Below are 20,209 nucleotides of genomic sequence, written 5' to 3'. Positions count from 1 at the left end.
GGTCCTTTTCCTCCCTGTTACTCCCGTCTTTTGCCTTGGCCCTGCTGTTTGTTTCTCAAATTCAGCAAAACTAGAAGGCAATATAGGGCCTTTAGTGGGGGCAGCACTAGTTCTGGGCACCTGCCTTGGCTGGTTTCTGTAGCAATTGACAGCTGGGCATGGTGGTGCACACCTTTAATTGCAGCACTCGGGAGGCAGAGGCAGGAGGAATCTGAGTTTAAGGATAACCTGGTCTACATAGAATTCCCTGTCAGCCAGGGTGAGACAGTGAGACCCCATCTCAATTAAATAGTGATTGATGGACATTTTTTCTTTTGATAAAAATCTCACTTCAATTTAAATGTGTAAGTGTCTGATCTTCCAAATATAATTTTGTACTCAGAAATGTTTTAACTTATTACATGGCATCCAAATAAATATTTCTGAGTGAGGAAATTAAAGAAAAGGGGAAATTTATTCACTGAACTAGGAATGTTATAGTTTCCACAGGCAGAAGTAGAAGATATTATAGATGACTAGGTGTTGCATTCTGGTTTACTTAATATTCGCGGAGTCACCTGTAGTGTCTTCCCTGTTGAGGGTACTGTAGAAACAGACATCCCCTGAGCAGTTGGGATGAGCTTGTACAGCTCTATGTCACACAAAACTCTTCTGCTGCCACCTTTTTTGTGGGGAAAGATGCCCATTTCTGTGATATTTTCACAGTTAAAGAGAGCTGTTAATTTATTCCAGACAACTTTCATTATGTCTGGGTTTCATCTTTGGAGATTCACTCCTGTTGCATAAGTAACTGAGTCTGAATTTAAAAGAAATACATTGCTCGGTCTCCTGTGCAGTATAAAAGTCCTTGTAACACCTCAGTCAACTCATGATTGTATGGCATGATAAGTACTGAAATCCAGCAGATCTTAACCTGAACTCATATTTTAAAATATTAGGATATAGAATTAAATCCAGATAATCCATAGCTAATTGTGACACCTGAGACCACTGGGTTGTGTAACTTGTCCAGGCAAGCCTGAAGTACAGTCCCTCACTGGAGAAGGATTCATCCTAAACAACACTCTGTCATGTCATCTGAGCACTGGCTTCTTTACAGCTCCAGATTACCTTTGGGAACCGTGATTTTGACCATGCTAGGAAGCTAGCATGTCCTTAACTGTCCCCACAGAATGAAAAGCAAATTTGAGTCACTATCAACTGAATTTTCGTAAGGTCTTAAGAATGGTAGGGAAAATGTTTTAGCTTACAGCCGCACTACTTAAAATCAGCAGAGACAGGAGAGTCTCTGGGGCTTGCTAACTGCCAGCCTAGCTCCAGTTTCAGTAAGAGACCCTGTCAAGGGAATAAAGTGGATAGTGATAGGGCAGGACACCTGATGTACTCTGTTGCCCGCTGTATACAGATGAGTATATCCACATACACATGTGCATTGGAAACACACGTTAAAAAAAGAAATAAAATCTATAAATAAATATATTTATTTTCATGACACTTGTGAGCAAGGCATTATGCTTTACAGCAATGGACCTGGTGTTTACATACACGAATAACTGCCAAACGAACCCTGATACTAGTGCCAAAATGAAGCATTAGCAAAACTAAAGATAGCTAGAGGGAATATGTTTATTTGTAACTCAGCCACTTTTGCAGAAGGCTACATACATAGAGAGTAATATTTGAACTCAATTTAAATTGGATTGTAATTATCAGGAAGAAAGGAAATTCAAAACTAAAGAAACCTGATTTTTAAAAGGCAATGGTGTGAAAGTATAGACTTGGGGAGGTAGTCCACTGTGACTGGAAGATACAGTATAGGAGAAAAGAAAGACAGTGATTATGTTGAACCCATAAGAATCTTAGAAAAGAATCTGCTCTGAAGTGATCTGTATTTTGTAAGGGAAATAAAGCCATCGTATTTCATTCTCTTGGTACATTATGCTTAGGCTACAGAGAAACTGTAACCGACATAGAGAGGAGTCTGACTTTTTCCTGGTGATATACCCCAAAGATAAAGCAATTCCAAAAAAATGAGTTACACCGTGTCTGGAGGTTTTTGATTCAACACTTAAGTCTTTCTCTCACTTTGCTTTATCAAAGCGAAATTGGGTTAAAATGAACCTTAAAGGCAAATTTGAAATAAACTTTAGAGTGGATGAGGCCCTGCCCCATTTCCCTTCCCCACCTAGCATTGAGCATCCCTTTTACCTGGGAAACAAAAGAAGAGTGAAGCTTGAACCAATCTGTGAGTCCCAATTCTAGCCCCAGGTCTCTTTGTAGACTTCATTGAACATCCACTGGACAGTGGGAGTGACTGTAATAGCACCTATCCTAAAGGCCATCCTGAGGATGAGATGAGCTGAACCAGGGAAAATATATAAAACACTGACTATACTTAGTGAATGCTCAGGAAATCCCAGCTATCAACAACACATCACCGATACTGCAAGGTTCACCTAGTATCTTTGCATTACGCTACTGTATCTGTATATCTGTTTTACTTAGTGAACTTCAAATGGTTGAGAAAGTATTTGCTAAACTACTTCATTAGGCTGATACCTTTGTTTACATGTCACTGGTTAAACATGTAGGATGTAGAGCCTGGCCTAGTAGCTCATGCCTTTAATACTACTAGTACTTGGGTCTGAGTCAAAAGGATTGCCACAAGTTTGAGATCAGTCCCTCACTCCATAGAGAGTTTTTGGCTAGTTCTTCGTTATGAGGTGAGACCCTGAGAAATAATAAGTAGGATTTATGGATATGACCCAGAACTGGTCTGAACTTGTAGGAGCTTTCAAAATGGAGGACTATTGTAGATTGAGAACAAGCTAGAGTGTGGGCAAATGGGACCCTGAACCCTCCACCTGTCTTCACTAACCAGAATAGTGATGCCTTTATCTATTTTGCATATAGAGGGAGTCCATTAACCTTTAGTTTAGAAAAAGTTGTAGTGTTTTGTCAGCTCTGATAGCATAGTCCTGCAATCCCAGTACTCAGAATGCTGAAGTAGGAAGATTGCCCTGAGTTCTAAACTATCCTCAGCTACAGATATGAAGAACCCAGAAAGTGCCAGTGTTTTAAAAACAGTGTGTTCTACAGCAGTCTTTCTTTTTTGAAATTTTTTTCATAAAATATATTTTGACTATGTTTTCTCCTCTCCTGATTTCTCTCAGATCCTTCCCACCTCCCTACCCACCCAAATTTGTCCTTTAGACAAAAAATACCCAAATAAATCAAAATGAGTCAAAAAGTCTACAAAAATACCACTGAGTTCGTTTTGTGTTGGTCAACTTCTCTTAGGCATGGAGCCTGACCTGAAGTGCAGTTGATATACTGCACCCAGTGAGACTGTTTGGAGAAAAGTGAAGTTTTCCTTTGCCAGCTGGTCTTGGTTGCAGATAGCTTCTTGATTTTAGGTGGGAGTCTGTGTCTGCTTCCCCTTCATTGCTAAGACCCCATCTGGCTTGATCCTGTGCAAGCCTCAGGCATGCTGCCCCAGTCTCTGAGTTTATATGTGCATCAATCTTGTGTCTGGTAGACACTGTTTCCCTGGAGTCATCCACCACCTCTGGTTCTTACAGTCTTTCTGCCTCTTCCACATAGATCCCTGAGCCTTAAGGGGAGGGGTTTGATGAAGACAGTTCATTTAGGACCGAGTGCTCCAAAGTCTCTCACTCTCTACAGTAGTGTTTCTTAAACTTGATGCTTACAAGTAATACATCATCAAAATGTAGGTTCTGGTTCTGCCTTCGGTCTTGCAAACTCCAGGTGTCCCTAGTGATGAATGTCATTGGACGGTCATGTCCAATACTAGGGCTCAAAGGGACTCCTCCCTTTCTTTCTGCTCTTTGCTTGTGTCCTCACCTGTGGATTTGGGGTGTATATTAGTTTCATCTTTGAAACTTTACTTAAGATATATTTAACAAATAGAAATCATATTTAAGGTAGATTTAAGGTAAATCTACGTTTATCTACTTTTGGGTGTATGTAGATGTACATATTTATATATTCTCTCTAACATAGATATTTTATCTCTATTTGTTAGAGAGCACTCATTCCTTTAATGTATTTGACATTCCTGTACATGTATATAATGTATCTTGATCCAGTCTACCCTCAACTCCCTCTTCTCCTCCCCGGCATGCCCTGCTCTCACATACACTCTTCTTTTTGTGATAACCTATAGTCTAGTTAGCGCTGCCTACTAGAATGTTGGCTGCAATGAGTTATGAGTACACTGGCCATGTCATATCTAGAAGGCAACATTTCGGCCCTTGTCCCCATCTTCTTACCTCCTTTCTGTCTCCTTTTCTGTGACGTTCTCTGAACCTTAGCAAGGTGGAGGCGTGTTATATAGATGTCCCTTTTAGGACCAAGCATACCGTGGTCATTTACTCTCATCCCTTTATCAGTTTGAACTGCTGCATTAACTGTTGACCATTACAAAAAGAAGCTTCTCTGGCCAAGGTTGAGAGTGATATTAATCTATAATTATAAACGTAAGTATTTAGAAGACAGTTTGACAACATGTCCTTTAGGAAAACAACAGAAGTAGATGCCTTGATAGAGCATCTGACCTCCAGAGCAATGGACGTTTATAATACCAGGCATAGATTTCTTCCTGTGGATCAATCTTCATATCCAATCAGAACCTTGGTTATCTTCATAGTGTTTTTGAACCAATAGGCATCTTGCCTAGAAGGCCGATATTGTAGCATTCAGGGTTCACACACAGCTGGGTAGTACAGTTGATGGCTTTTCTCCCTCAGTGGTCTGCATAGCACTTCCTGGCCCTATGCAAAGCTAGACAGATGAAAGAGAATGCTGGCCGTACTCTCAGGAGGGAAGGCTAAAATCTTTCTAGACTATGGATTAGCCTATAGAAAAATGTCTGCCGTAAATCAGACAGTGAAGGGAAGATGAATAGGAATCTCACTTATACAACTGAAGTAAAACAGCTCTCTGAACAGATGAAGATAGGTTTCTTCTGTATCCCAGAATCTAATCAATATTTATATGTATAATTCAGGTGTCATTTGGCTTAAAAGGGCTTATTGGGAAATGTTATCATTTATACTATTTTCTACAGAGAAAATATTTTACTGTTTAAAATAACCCTGGACTTTTAAATTATAACCTGTTTTTATGTTCAGGCTATCTGTATTATTTCTCCTGCAGTTGTACATAAAATGTTTTTACATTAAAAAAAAAAGGACAAATACTATAGAATTGTATTACATGAAATATAGAGTATACAAATTCATAGAGACAGAAAAATTAGACGTTATCTCAAGATGGAGAAGAAAGGAATATAGAGCAATGATTTCCCAAGTACAGAATCTGTTTTGTGTGGTAAAAAAAACCCACAAATGGACAGTAGTATCAGGACATAATATCATGAATTTAATAAATCAATATAATTAATGTAATTAATGAATATCATAAATATAATTATTGAATGAATACTTCGAATGTAATCAATGAATACTATAAATGTAATTAATATCATGAGTGTAATGAGTGAGTGTAATTAAAAAATAAATTAGTTAAAAAAAAAAAAAAGAAAAGCTAGCCAACAAGGAGGAGATTTTCAGATCATAAAACCAAAAATACTCTTTTTCTTTACTGCAGAATAAAATTCCATTGTGGTAGTGCGCCACCTTTTCATTTTAATTTCTCTATGTCCTGCACCCAAAGTGTGCTATGTCTTCAGCAGCAGTGTCTTACTGTGTAGATATGGTGTGCAATGGCAAATAGCCTGCCTTGTTTGGGTGACTTTTTGGAACTTCCCTGACCAGTAACTCTGTAGGGAGGTAGCCCACACCAGGGCACTGAGATTTTATAGTTAGCTTACAGAATAATAGGTTTCTATAAGGGTTTTTCATCTGTTTGGATTAACCTGTTTCCTTCTTCCTCCCCTCTTATTTACCCTTCCCTATTCTCTTCCCACTTAGTATTTGACCCTCTCCTTGTGCTTTCATGGCATATGTGTCCTGCTGTCCCACCGCCACTCTCACGGGCCTTTCTACCTTACTGACCTCTACAAACATTCAAAATTAAATACACATCAAAATTGTGAAGCTAGGATAGATATGTGAGTGAGAACATGTAGTCTGTGACTTGTTGGAGCTGAGTACCTCACTTGACACTGTTTCTGGTTTCATTCATTTTCCTGCAAATCTAAAAGAATTCATTTTTAAGCTGGGGGGTGGTGGTGGTGGTGGTGGTGGTGGTGGTGGTGGCGGCGGCGGCGGAGGCAGAGGCAAGCAGATCTCTGTGAGTTTGAGGCCAGCCTGGGCTACAGAGTGAGTTCCAGGAAGGGCGCCAAAGCTACACAGAGAAATCCTGTCTTGAAAAACCAAAAAAAAAAACCATCATTTTTCTAGCTGAGTGGTGGTGGTGCATGCCTTTAATCTCAGCACTAGGGAAGCAGAAGCAGATGGATCTCTGTTAGTTTGAGGCCAGCCTGGTCTACAAAGTGAGTTCCAGGGCAGCCAGAACTGTTACATAGAAACTCTGTCTCCATAAAACCAAAAATACTCTTTTTCTTTACTGCAGAATAAAATTCCATTGTGGTTGTGTGCCACCTTTTCATTATCCGTTTATCATTTGCTGTGCATCTCACCTAATTCGATTTACTAGCTATTGTGAATAGAAGCAGCATTAGACATGGGTATGCAGTAATTTCCATAATGGCTGTACCAGTTTGCACTGGTACCAACAGTGGATAAGTGTTCCCCCTTCTCTCGATACATGCCAGCATTTGGTGTCATTCGTGTTCTTGTCTTGTTTTTTTGAGACAGGGTCTCTCTATGTAGTCCTGGCTGGCCTCAAACTCAAAGAGATCTACCTGCCTCTGCTTCCTGAGTGCTGGGATTAAAGATGTGTGCCACAAGCAGCTGTCATTGTATTCCTGATAATAGCTATTCTTACTGGGGTAAGATGGAGTTTCAAAGTAATTTTAATTATGTTCCCCTAGTGGCTAGTGATGTTGAACAATTTTTAAATTGTTTGCTGCCATTTATATAGTTCTTTTTTTTTTTTCTTTCAAGACAGGGTTTCTGCGTAGCCCTGGCTGTCTGGAGCTCACTCTGTAGCCCAGGCTGGCCTTGAACTCACAGAGATCCACCTGCCTCTGCCTCTCGAGTGCTGGGATTGAAGGCGTGCGCCACCACCACTGGCTGTAGTTCTTATTTTAGAACTCTAGTTACGTGTCCATCTCCCCTCCCCCCCTTTTTTAGTAGAGTTATTTCTTCTATTAGTGTTTAGCTTTTTGAGTTCTTTCTATAGTCTACATACTATCCTCTGTCAGGTACATACTGGCAGAGATTCCCCCCTCCCCTTATTCTGTAGGCTGTCTCTTAACTCAAGTAACAGCTCCTTTTGCCTATACAGCAGCTTTTTAATTTCATGTTACTCTGTTTGTTGATTATCAGCCTTATTTGTAGTCTGAGTGGTTAGAGTCCTATTTAGAAAGTACTTGCCTGGGCCTTTATCTCAAAGTGTGTCCCTATGTTTTCTTAGAGCAGTTTCAGAATTTCAAGTGTAATTTTGAGGCCCTTGATTGATTTGAAGTTGAAATTTGTGCAGAATGAAAAGATAAGGATTTAGTTTCATTCTTCTACGTGTAGATAGCCAGTTTTCTCAGCACTATATGTTGAAGATGCTGTCTTTTCTCCAATGTGTATTTTTCGTATTTTTTTTAAATTAGGCATCTGTAGTTGTTTGGCCTTGTAACTGGATCTCTCTTCTATTCCCTTAATCTGTGAGTCGGTTTTTATTCCAGTACTATGCTGCTTTCAATTCTGTGGCTCCATACTATGACTTGACGTTAGGTATGATGATAGCTCCAGCAGTATTCATTTTGCTCAAGGTGCTTTGGCTATCTAGGATCTCTTGTGCTTCCATATGAAATTTAACATTTTTTTCCCTGTGAAGAATGCCACTGGAATTTTGATGGAAATTGCATTAAATCTGTAGACTGCTTTTGGTAAAACAGCATTATTCACAGTGGTGACTCTTCCGTCTAGAGTCTTTCTCATTTTTTTCTTCAGTGTTTTAAAATCTTCATTGTGCAGGTTGGAAAGATGGTTAAGAACACACATTGCTCTTTTGGAGAATCCAAGTTCAGTTCACAGCACCCACGTCAGGCAGCTCACAGCCACCTGTAACTTCAGCTCTAGGGGATCTGATTCCCTCCTGCCTCTGAAGACACCACATACACATGAACAGGACCCCCATACACAAGAATAAAATAATTTTTTTCATTACAGAGATGTACCAGATTGATTGAGCTTATTTCAGGACTCTTGTTGTTTTTGTTTGTTTGTTTTAGGTTATTGTGAATAGAACTGTTTCTCTATTTTTTTCCCTTTTTTATTTTATATGTATGGAGTGTTTTCCCTGCATTTATGTGTGTACAATATGTGGGTATAGTGCCTGAGGATGTCAGAAGAGGGCATCAGGTCTCCCTGGAACTAGTATTACAACAGGTGGTTGTGGCTGCTAGGAATCAAACCAGGGTCCTTTGGATGAGTTGCCAAGTGCTCTTAACTGTTGAGCCATCTCTCTAGCTGGTTTCTTTTTCAGGTTGTCATTGGTATGTAGGAAAGCTCATGATTTTTGTGTGTTAATTTGGTATCCTGCCACTTTGCTGAAAGTACGTATTCATTCTAAGAGTTTTCTGATACAATCTGTAGGATCTCTTATAGTATAGAATCTTGTCATCTGCAAACAGTGGTACTTTGCCTTCTTCTTTTCCTATTTGTATGCTTTTTGTTTGCTTCTCTTGTCTTACTGCCCAAACTAACACTTAAGCACTATATTGAATACATGTGGAGAAAGTGGGCCATCTTAGGTTGTTACTGATTTTAATAGAATTCTTTTGAGTTTTTCCCCATTTAAGGTTAGCTATAGTTTGGTTGTATATATAGCATTTATTATGTTGAGTTATCTTTCTTTTGTTCCAAGTTTCTTCAGGGCTTTTAAGATGAAGTGATGTTGGATTTTGTCAAATTTTTATATTTATTTCTATTTTATTTTATGTATAAGAATGTTTTGTCTGCCAGGTGGTGGTGTGTATGCCTTTAATCCCAGCATTCCAGGACAGCCAGGACTGTTTCACGGAGAAAACCCTGTCTCAAAAAAAAAATAATAAAATAAAATAAAGAAAAAAAGAAAGAAAGGAATATTTTGTCTGCATGTATGTGCACCATGTGCATGCCTGATACTCAGGGAATTCAGATGAGGGCTTTGGATCTCCCTGAATCTGGAGTTAAGGATGGTTGTGAGCCACCATGTGGAATCAAACCTGGTCCTCTCCAAGAGCAACAAGTGTTCTTAACTGCTGGGCCATCTCTCCAGGCCGCAAGAGCCTTTTCTACACCTTTCAAGATGACAGTGTGATTCCTGTCCCTTGAGTCCATTTTCCTATAACATTTATTGGTTTTCAAGCATTGAACCATACCCACATCTCTGGAAAAAACCCAACTTGGTCATGGTTAATGATTTCTTTTCTTTTCTTTTCTTTTCTTTTTTTTTTTTTTTTTGATGTGTTCTTGAATTCAGTTTGCTAATATTTTGTTGAGAATTTTTAAATCTAAGTTCAAGAAAATTGATCTATAATTTTTCATTGTTGTATCTGTCTGCTTTAGGTATCAGGGTAATATTAGCTTCATAAAAAAGTTTTGTAGTGTCTCTTTCCTGTTTTATGAAATAGTTTGAGAAGCATTAGTTTTAGTTCTTTGGAGGTTTGGTAAAATTCACCAGTAAATCCATCTGGACCAGAAATACTTAATTACTGCTTCAGTCTCATTGCTTATTATAGAAGGTTTTGTTTTGTGTTGTTTTTGGGTTTAGAGACAGGGTTTCTCTGTGTAGTCCTGGCTGCCCTGGAACTAACTCTGTAGACCAGGCTGGCCTTGAATTCAGATTTCCGCCTGCCTCTGCCTCCGGAGTACTGGCATTAAAGGCGTGGGCCACCACAGCTGGGCTTTTTTCTTTTAGTTAGTTTAGCAGAGGGTTTGTCAGTTGTATCTTTTCAAAGAACCAACTGTTTGTTGCACTGATTCTTTGTAATTTTTTTTTCCATTTCATTAATTTCTTCCCTGGCCTTAATGACTTCTTTCTGTCTACTAATTTGGGGTTTGGCTTGCTCTTCTTTTTCCAGGGCCCTAAAATGCATCGTGAAGTTATCTCTCTCAGAGATCTCTGATTTCTTAATGTAGGCACTAAAACTATAAACTTTCCTCTTAGGACTGTTTGTATTAAGTCTGGGTATTGATATGTCCTTCATTTCCATTTGATTCTAAGAACTTTTCATTTCCTTTGTTAAAGGAAATAACTGGCTTCTTAATTTTCAGATTGGCTTTTAAATATTTTCATTTTTATGTATGAGGATAAGGGATGTGTGCACTGAGTGAAGTTGCCCAGTTGCCAGAAGAAAGTGTCAGACCCCTTAGAACAGGAATTAGAGGCCCTTGTTGTGAGGCTCTCCATATGGGAGCTGGGAACCAAACTCCTCTGCAAGAACAGTAAGTGTTCTTGACCGCTGAGCCATCTCTCCAGCTCCATTATTTTTATCTTGGTTTCTTCAAAGACCTTAGTCATTCTTGGCTAGTTCATGTTTAATCTCCTTGAGTTTATACAGTCACTAGGATTGTGTTTGCTATCGACTTGTAGTCTTCCTCCATTGTAATCACATACTGTACCAAAAAAAAAAAAAAAAAGATTTCAGTTTTCCTTTGTTTGTTGAGGCTCACTTTGTGTCCTAATATGTGATCTACTTCAGAGAAAGTTACATCATGGGGAAAGTCCTTACTGCCACAGGAAACCAGTGTAAATGTCTCCAATATGTAGAATTTACTGGCTTTTTGGTTTGGGTTGGTTGTTTTTGTAGTACTAGAGATTGATATAGTTACTTAACTATAGCTCTGGTTCTCTTTCAGTTTTGTATTATAAAACAGTCTCATTGAACTGTCCAGACTGGTCTTGAACTTACCCTCCTGCTTTAGCCTTCCAAGTAGCTGGGATTACAGAGCTGTTTCACAAGGCCTGGCTGATTAGTCTTTTTCAGTAGGGAAAAGTTATGTTAGACCCTATATATAGTTGAACTTAGTTGTGGTTCTTAATAGATACATTTATTTATTCTAAGACTCCCCAGAACCTAAGACATATACACTTTTTTTTCTGTATATACCTAAGATAGTTTATCAAGTAACAATTTACTGGTAGCTAATAATAAAATAAAATGTAATACACTATATCAAAGTTATTTTAAAAATTACTAATTGGCCTGATACACTGTAAGCCTTTAATCCTAGCACTCAGAGACAGAGGCAGGCAGATCTCTTTAAGTTAAGGGGCAGCCTGGTCTACAAAGAGTTCAGGGCTACATAGTAGACCTGATCTCAAAGACAAAACCTGGCAACACACGCCTTTAATCCCAGCACTTGGGTGGCAGAGGCAAGTGGATCTCTATGAGTTCAAGGCCAACCTGGTCTGCAGACTAAGTTCCAGGACAGCCAGGGCTGTTACACAGAGAAACCCTGTCTCAAAAGAAAAAACAAAAACAACTTATTAATTACTTGTTTCTTATTTTCTATTTCCTATTTTCAAACTGCAGCTTTACTGTAGGTAGACTGAAGCAAGGAAAGTGAAACCACAGATTGAAGGACTACTGTTAACGTTTGCTGAGTGTGTGTGTGTGTGTCTGTCTGTGTCTGTGGTGTCTGTGTCTCTGCCTGCCTGCCTGCCTGCCTGCCTGCTTCGGGTCTCATGTTGCCCAGGCCGGCCTTGAATTTGCTTTGCAGCTGAGGTGGTTCTTACATCTCCTGATCCTTTTGCCTCCACCTCCTAAGAGCTGGGAACACAAGCCTATACCACCTCACCTGGCCACATGTCTGTCTGTTTATACATAGGCTACCCTGTTGAGATTTGGACATGAGCTTTTCTACAGTGAACTGTTTGTAGGGTCATCTTGGTTAACAGGAGGGAAAATAAGCATGAGTTTGATCTTCTTCTCTAAAGAACCGCAACTTTTGAGACAAGGGAAACACTTTTCCAGCTGGATCTCTTAAAGTCTTTTCTGCATCTTAAAATTGTGATTCGGTGATCAGACGAACATACTCAGCTTAGGAAAATTACTTTGTCATCTGTTTCACTCTGATACTGAGACTGTAAATTCAAGAACTTTAATCCGAAGGGATTTGCCAAGGGTGGGGCCGAGGGACACGGGTATAAATGTTAATTACTAAAAGGAAACTGGTCGTTGTTCATAGCTATGAAAAATCTATGCTCAGTGACTGAAAAGCCATTTTAGTTTGGAGGTTTAGTTTTTATTTGGGGGAGGTTGTTTTTATAAAGCCTACAGAAATCTGTATTGAATTAGTTTCCAAATTGAGGTTGAGATTACAGGTTGGTTTTTGAATTTCATACAGGAGCAATAAACTCACTTGCTGCCCTTTGATAATTAATCATCCCTCCCTGTTCTGTGTATAGTGGCTTGAGCCTGGTATGGAGAAGGTGGGCAAAAGCTTGTGAATTAGAACGCAGTGATTGGCGTCAGACTTACTGTGTTTTTATCCTCCTTGACAGGAATATATGGTTTACAGGAAGCATACCTACATGAGGCTGGATGGTTCATCCAAGATCTCAGAGAGACGGGACATGGTTGCTGATTTCCAGACCAGGTAACATTAATGAGCATTACAAAAATTCTTTTGATTTTCCTCTAGTGCTTTCAGTGATGAGTTTGTTTGTTTTAAGCCAGTGCATCTTAAATTATTAAGCAGTCACCATAGCATACCTAATTCGTGTGTGTGTGTGTGTGTGTGTGTGTGTGTGTGTATTGATATGTGTGTCCCTATGTGTTTGTCAGAGGTCGACATTACATGTCTTCCTCACCAGTTTGCTCTCCATGACTCACTGAACCTAGAGGTTACTGATTGGACACGAGGAGCTAGATAGTGAGGTCTAGGTATCCTCTGTCTCCACCTCCGGCTCCAGGCAGGCGTGCACCACCACCACATCAGCTAGTACCTACTATGCCCAACATTGCTAAGGCTGCTTAGAGTGGTTGAGACCAAAGAACGAGAGTGTGAACATTAGTATGAAATGTAGTGATAGGACTGGGTAGCCTTGACTGTCCTAGAACTGGCTCTGTAGACAGGCTGGCCTGGAGTTTGCAGTGGTCCTTTGCCTCTTCCTGAATGCTAGGATTACAGACATGAGTTACCACTCACAGCCATTTTTTTCTTACAACATCAGTGCCTACTATTTTGGAAAGTAAAGTATTTCCTTTTCTTTTTTAAGATGAAGATAGGAGCCAGGTGTGGTAGCACACGGTTTTAATCCCAGTACTCAGGAGGCAGGCGGATCTCTGAGTTCAGGGACAGCCTAGTCTACAAAGCGAGTTCCAGGACAGCCAGGAATGTTACACAGAGAAACCTTGTCTGGAAGGAAAAAAAAAAAAAAAGATGAAGATAGAGATACAGTCATAGATAGTTTGTGCTGGATTTATCTCTTGATCTCCCCTGCCTCCACCTCAGGAGTTCTGGAACTACAGGCATTGCTACTTACAGCAATAAAAGGATTTCTGAATATGAATGAGGACCCCCTCCACACACACACACACAAAAGAAGAGAATGTCAATGTCTATGAAGAAAGTGTTTACAAAGCTACATGTTAGTCTAAAGACATAGCTCAGTGATAGAGGGCTCACTTAGCATGTGCAAGACAAGTAGCTAAAGTAGCTATCTCTCAAGAGTTTGCTTAGAGTTGATTTCATTTCCTATGAGCTTTCTGGTGTTACAGATACAGAACAATGTGACAAGTTACAGTGGAGTTCAATCAGTCCTATTCCTAGCTCTCAGTCACAGTACCTCTCCCAGCTGCTAATGAAATTTCAACTACAGCATGTTAAATTTGGGGGGTTTACAAGAGCCATGACTGCACTGGGTGGGTGCTGCCTCTCGTTGTGCTGAGCAGTCAGTCTGGTGACTGCTCTCCTCAAAGAGCAAGCCATGTTCTTCTGCAGATAGGTCTGTTAAACCCCATTCATAGCGCGCTCTTCCTCACATTCGGAGAATTGAGAAAGGTGGTAGAGGGGCTAAAGACGGGGCACAGTGCTTCAGAGCACTGGCTGCTCTTCCAGGGGACCTGGGTTCAATTCCCATCCCCCAAATGGTGGCTCACTGCAGCCTGTAACTCCAGTCCCAAAGAATCTGACACCCTCTTCTGACCTCTTGGGACACTGCATGTACTTGGTACACAGACTTACATGCTAACCACATTTTTTTGTTTATTTTTGTTTTTGTTTTTCAAGACAAGGTTTCTCTGTATAACAGCCCTGGTGTCCTGGAACTCACTATGTAGACTAGGATGGCCGAAAACTCATAGAGATCTGCCTGCTTCTGCCTCCTGAGTGCTGGATTAAAAGTGTGCACCACCACATCCATCCAGCTTAAGGCTAACCACATTTTTAAAAATCGGAAAAAATTTTAAGAGAAATAATTTAGACCTTACAGTGTGAATAAGAATGGTTCTGACTTTCTAGACTTTAATTCATGTCCAATTAGTATTTATCTTTTTAATTCTTGGGAAGAAAGTTAAGCACGTAGCTATTTGTGTTAACTAATTTCTTTTATTTTAGTTGTATTTATTTATTGTTCTACTTATTTGTTTGCTTCCTTGAGACAGGTTTCATATAGCCATGTCTTTGAATGGCTGATTCTTCTGTTTCGTTTGAGGCAGGGTCTCTCACTGTAGCCTAAATTGGCCTGAGATTTGTAACATGTTGACCTCTGATGACTGAGTTTACAGCTGTTCTAGCTGACCCCATTCCAGGAATGGGGAGGGAGGGAAAGGAAGGGGAGAGAGAGAATATGTACTTGGAGGCCATAAGTCACTGTCAGGTGTCTTCCTCTGTCACTCTTTTTTATGTCACTGTTTTTATGATAGGGTCTCTCATTGAGCCAGGAACTTGTTCTTGGTTCTCGCTAGCTGGCCAGCAAGCCCCGGGCTCTGCCTGTCTCTGTCCACCAGTACTGGTTCTGGGAGTACCCTGCTCTTTGTGTGGATGGTGGGGAATTCCAACTTGGGTTCTTCTCCTCGTGCTAACTCTGCAGGCACTTACACATTGAGCCGTTTCTTTCAGTGTTAGGGGTTTTTGTGTGTGTGTGTGTGTGTGTGTGTGTGTGTGTGTGTGTGTGTGTGTGTGTGTGTCTGTTTTGTTCTATTTTGTTGTTGTTTGTTTGTTTTAGGGTCATGATATGCAGCCCAGGCTGGCCCATAACTCACAGTAATCCTCCTGCATCAGCCTTCTGAGTGCTGAAATTTTAGGCATGAAGGATCAGACTGAGCTAATCTCCTAATTAATTTAGTAAGAGGAGTTCATTGAGCAGGTTCGGTAGTGCAGTAGCTTTGAAGACTTTCCTGTAGGGACTGGCGATGGCTCGGCTTGTTAAGAGCACTTGTTGTTCTTGCAGAGGATCCAGGTGTGCTTTCTAGCACTCATGTGGTGGCTCACAACTACCCTCAACTCCAGTTCCAGGACGTCCAGTGCTCTCTTCTGGCCTCTAAGGGCAGCAGACATACACATAGTACACCATCAAGTTTCCCACATAAGATGTTCTCAGCTTATAAGTCTGAGTTGCATCTTAAAATAGAGAAAAAGACAGGTGTTTTTCAAAACAAAAGGCATGCTTTGCCAAATATTTTCATTATTATTAGTGAAAAGACATCAAAAGAAAAAAAATTGCAGTTTCAAATCAAAAGCCCTGTGGCTCAAAGGTCAGCCAGAGTAAACAAGAACTCCTATAAAAAGCCATTTACATTCCCTTCATACAAGACTTATTTATGAGGGATCCTTCCAGGAAAAAGTCTGGCTGAGACTAAAGACTGTTTGGCCAGGATGTCCTGGCAGCGTTCAGAACATGTGACCAGTATGTGATCCTAGGAGCCATTCACAAGGTCTTTGCTCTGTGATGAGTTGGCCTTTACTTCCCTTTCTCCTACCCCTTGGCCTTACCAGATGAATCCCCCCTCCTCTTCCTCCACTCTAGATAAGTGACCAGTTATAGTAACCCTTCGGAAAACTTGGAGGGAAATGACTGTAGCATGGGTTCTGTTGTTTGTTTTCTTCAGAGGGAGAGCATTGTGAGGCTGCAGTGTGACGCTTACATTCTGCTGCTTTTTCAGTCATTCAAGAAGCTTAGCTCCCATTCATTCATGCCTAGCACTGCTCAGGCATTTTGGTGCAAAGGGGACTTAGTGGAATGTACAAAAAGAGTGAGATTGAGATACAGTATGCCTGTGTAATGCGGGGTTTCATAGACTCCTTATAGACACTATAGCCTACTCCACCCGGCAAGGAGCTGGCCATTCAGCAAACCCTGAGTGTGACTTCTCTGCAGCCCCTAGAGGGCAGTCAGACTACACTGTTGCCTTCTAAGAGTTCATCTTGTCTAATCAGAACTCTTAAAACATTAACTTGTATTATCATCTCTAAATATAGTAAGTAAAACAGAACTTCTCAGCAGCTGTAGATATGTTCATTATAGTAATCTGACAATATAGTCCAGACTGGAAACATAACTCCTTTGATAATTACAACTCAAGATTTGTCTAATCCTTATTTTCTGTGATGAAATTACATTGATTATAGCAGATTTGAGCTATATTTAATGTGTCTCACCAGAAGCCGTCTTTTCAGCACAAAATTAATATCTAAAAGAAGCATTTTCACCCTGGCACTGGTGGTGATCACTTACAATTCTGGCATTCTAGGGCAGAGGTAGTCCATGGCAAGTCTGAGGCCAGCCGGGGCTCCATAGCATGACATGGTCAAGAAAAAAATTTTCTACAATTGTAGTTCGAAGTTTTTATGTTTATTTTACTTAGAGAGAGAGAGAGAGAGAGAGAGAGAGAGAGAGAGAGAGAGAGAGAGAGAGAGAGAGAGAGAGAGAGTGAGTTTGTTTCTGAGTGTTGACCGCATCTGGTCTGATTTCTTCAGCCCTCCAGATGACTCTGAGCAGTGTGTAATCTCTCTGCTGCTCTTTCGTAGTCTCCCCAGCCGTCACATGCCTGGTCACATCACGGAAGTCTACCCAGTGTTCATATGCTAGGCTTCTTCAGGAATTACCCACTGAAAGTGGGTATCACACAGGTATTAGAACAGGAGAGGAAGTTATATGGAGCCAGAGTCGTCTCAGTGCTCAAGTGAGATAATAGTGCAGTCTTTAGACACTAGTTGGGCCCTAAATCCTCAGTCAGTTTTTATGTGAACATTACTATTGTTCTTCCATGGACCTGTGAGCATGCAAGTTCCCGTGGACATTGGCCTGCCTCCATGGGAAAATGTGCTCGTGGACTGGTGGGTGCACTGCAGTTTTGTTGTTGTGGGCTTTGTGTTTTCATCATAAAATTGATGTTACGATTTAAATAAACTTCTGAAATATCACAATGGATGATGAATTCAAAGATTAAAAAGGAAAACAGAAAGCCTGGTATGGTGGCCACACCTTTAATCCCAGCACTCTGAGGCAAAAATATTACTGTGAGTTCAAGGGCAGCCTGGGCTACATAGTAAGAACCTACATCAAACAAGGTAAATGTTCTGTCAAGCTTCTAATGTTCCTTCCATCTCTTCATCTCTGAACCACATCTCTTAGAAGTGTAATTCCTCCTCCTCCTCCTCCTCTTCTTCCTCCTCCTCCTCCTCTTCTTCTTCTTCTTTTTTTTTTTTTTTGAAACAAGATTTCTTTATGTAGCCCTGGCTGTCCTGGAACTCACTCTGTAGCCCAGGCTGGCCTCAAACTCACAGAAATCTACCTGCCTCTGCCTCCCAAGTGCTGGGATTAAAAGGCGTGTGCCACCACAACTGGCAAGTGCACTCTTTTTTCTTTTTTTAATATTTATTTATTTTTATTTTACGTGCATTGGTGTTCTGCCTGTATGCATGTCTGTGTGAGGGTGTCAGATCTTATAGTTACAGACAGTTGTTAGCTGCCATGTGGGTGCTGGGAATTGAACTCATGACCTATTTCCATAGCAGTCAGTGTTCTTAACCGCTGAGACATCTCTCCAGTCCCCTTCTTTTGTTTTTTTCAAGACAGGGTTTCACTCTGTCACCCTGGCTGTCCTGGAAAGTCACTCTGTAGACGAGGCTGGCCTCAAATTCATAGAGATCCACCTGCCCCTGCCTCCTGAGTGCTGGGATTAAAAAGGCATGTACCACCACTACTGCCCAGCAAGTATATTCTTTTTTTTTTTTTTTTTTTTTTTTTTGGTTTTTCAAAACAGGGTTTTTCTGTGTAATAGCCCTGGGTCTCCTGTAACTCACAGAAATCCACCTGCCTCTGCCTACTTTGTACTGTAATTAAAGGCATGCGCTGCCACCACCTGGCATGCATATTTCTTCCCCTTTTTAAAAATATTTTATTTATTTATTTATTAAGAGATTTTCTGTTCATTTTTCATACCATCCACAGATTCTCCTGTCCCCCCTCCTCCCGCCACATATTCCTTCTTAATAAATATACCAAGACACTGTTTTGAGGAAAAAGGGGAAAGGTAAAAAGTAAAATATAAGGATAAACTGGTAAAACTTTTCTGGTAGTGTGGAGCTTTTGCATCTTGACATACTAGGGGCCTGGACAGGCTTTGATGTCCATGTGTGCCTCTCGGAAAGTTGTGTCTCCTGAATGCAGATAGTGGGCCTAGCTGGGTTAGAGGTTAACCAGGTGCTTATTTGACGACACTTCCTTCTCTGACAGGCATGTCTGTGACTGTGCCGTCAGTCAGTCACGCGGACTAGGTTTGTAGTTAACTAGACCTGAGTTTTGGAGTCTAGGAAGCAGTTTCAGAAGTCAAATGACCTTACCAAGGAAGAATAGCCCAAATGAGTGGGAGCTCTCTGATGTCAGCGGCTGGTTTGGGGTTTTTTTTGTTTTTTGTTTTTTCTTTTCTTTTTTAGGGGTCTTGGGGTACCGGGATGGTGGTGGAGACTGTCTCACTATGTAGCCCTGGCTGGCCTGAAACTTGGTGTGTAGACCAGGCTGGCATCAAACTCATAGAGATCCTTCTGTTTCAAGTGTGCACCCCCACATTCTTTTACTGAAACCTATGGATTAACTCCTTTTACTTTGTGATTTAGTACCTTTGTATCTAGAACTTCGCAGTTAGACTTCCTCTTTATCAGTGTACTAGAGTACTCTCTAGCTGCTCTGTTTCTTAACTCATTTATTTTTCTTAGTCAGTCCAGATGTGTCAGACTGACTTCATAACCAAAGATGGGTACTGAGGCTGGAGAGGTGGCTCAGCAGTTAAGAGCATTAGCTGCTCTTCCAGAGGTCCTGGGTTCAATTCCCAGCACCCACTTGGCAACTCACAACCATTTATAACTTTAGTTCCATGGGATCAGATATCCGCTTCTGGTGTGTAGACATAAATGCAGACAAAACACCCATATACATACATAAATTTTTAAAAAGTCTTTTAAAGAAAAGATGAGGATATTGGCTGCAGTTCGAAGAAAAGCTTGTGACCTGAGTTTCCAGTTGTGGTTCTCACTGCATACAGAGAAATTTACCACTTGATTTAGAGGACCCTCGTGTTTTCACTAGTATAATCTTTTCAATAGATTGTTAGGGTTGTTCTGGAAAATAACCTGAGGTGTGAAATATGAACATGAAAGGTTATCTTGGGCTACGCTTAGGTTATCTGCAGGAACTAGGCTGCTGTCAAACACCTGTTTGTTTATAAAATAAATCTTTCAGTGAAAAGCCCTTGTGATCTGGCTTGGACCTTTTTTATTTGGCAAATAATTTGTTGCCTAATAAGTAGCATCTGCTGCTTTGTAATTCTTTCTTTTAAAGGACTTAGAATGTAACAGGAATCAATATTGTATCTACTTGTTTCTATGTGAGGAGTTAGTTGGCCTTATCTAAAAGTGCATCCATCCTAAATGTCTTCCCTGGATTAGTCCTAAGTCAGCTTAGTGCACAGAAGTCATGACCAGATCTGAATTCCTGATGTGTGTTTATTTTTCTGAGTTGTGTCATCTTAAAGTGGGTGCTTTAAGCACCAGTGGATAACAGCATTTGTTCGCCAAGCCTAACATAACAGCCAGAATCCCAATTCTGGAAACTGTCCTCTGACCTCCTCTCATTCGATGTGGCACACGTGAGCCTGTTTGCGCGCTCGCTCGCG

The 20,209-nt window shown here is 40.6% G+C and overlaps 1 protein-coding gene across 3 annotated transcripts in view; it reads left to right on the top strand.

The window, feature by feature from the left end:
* Window positions 1-20,209, top strand: part of Ino80 (INO80 complex ATPase subunit) — a 108,044-nt gene that overhangs the window by 68,640 nt on the left and 19,195 nt on the right. For all 3 annotated transcript variants that reach the window (XM_052726717.1, XM_052726716.1, XM_052726718.1), the window contains one exon: window positions 12,595-12,689. In XM_052726717.1, the coding sequence (XP_052582677.1) occupies window positions 12,595-12,689 (95 nt within the window). The remainder of the gene's footprint in view (window positions 1-12,594; window positions 12,690-20,209) is intronic.

The sequence above is a fragment of the Peromyscus californicus genome, unplaced genomic scaffold (genome assembly GCF_007827085.1).
Source record: "Peromyscus californicus insignis strain IS unplaced genomic scaffold, ASM782708v3 Scaffold_7__1_contigs__length_154581171, whole genome shotgun sequence".
Classification (NCBI taxonomy): Eukaryota; Metazoa; Chordata; class Mammalia; order Rodentia; family Cricetidae; genus Peromyscus; species Peromyscus californicus.
This window is presented reverse-complemented; position numbering and strand designations above follow the sequence as displayed.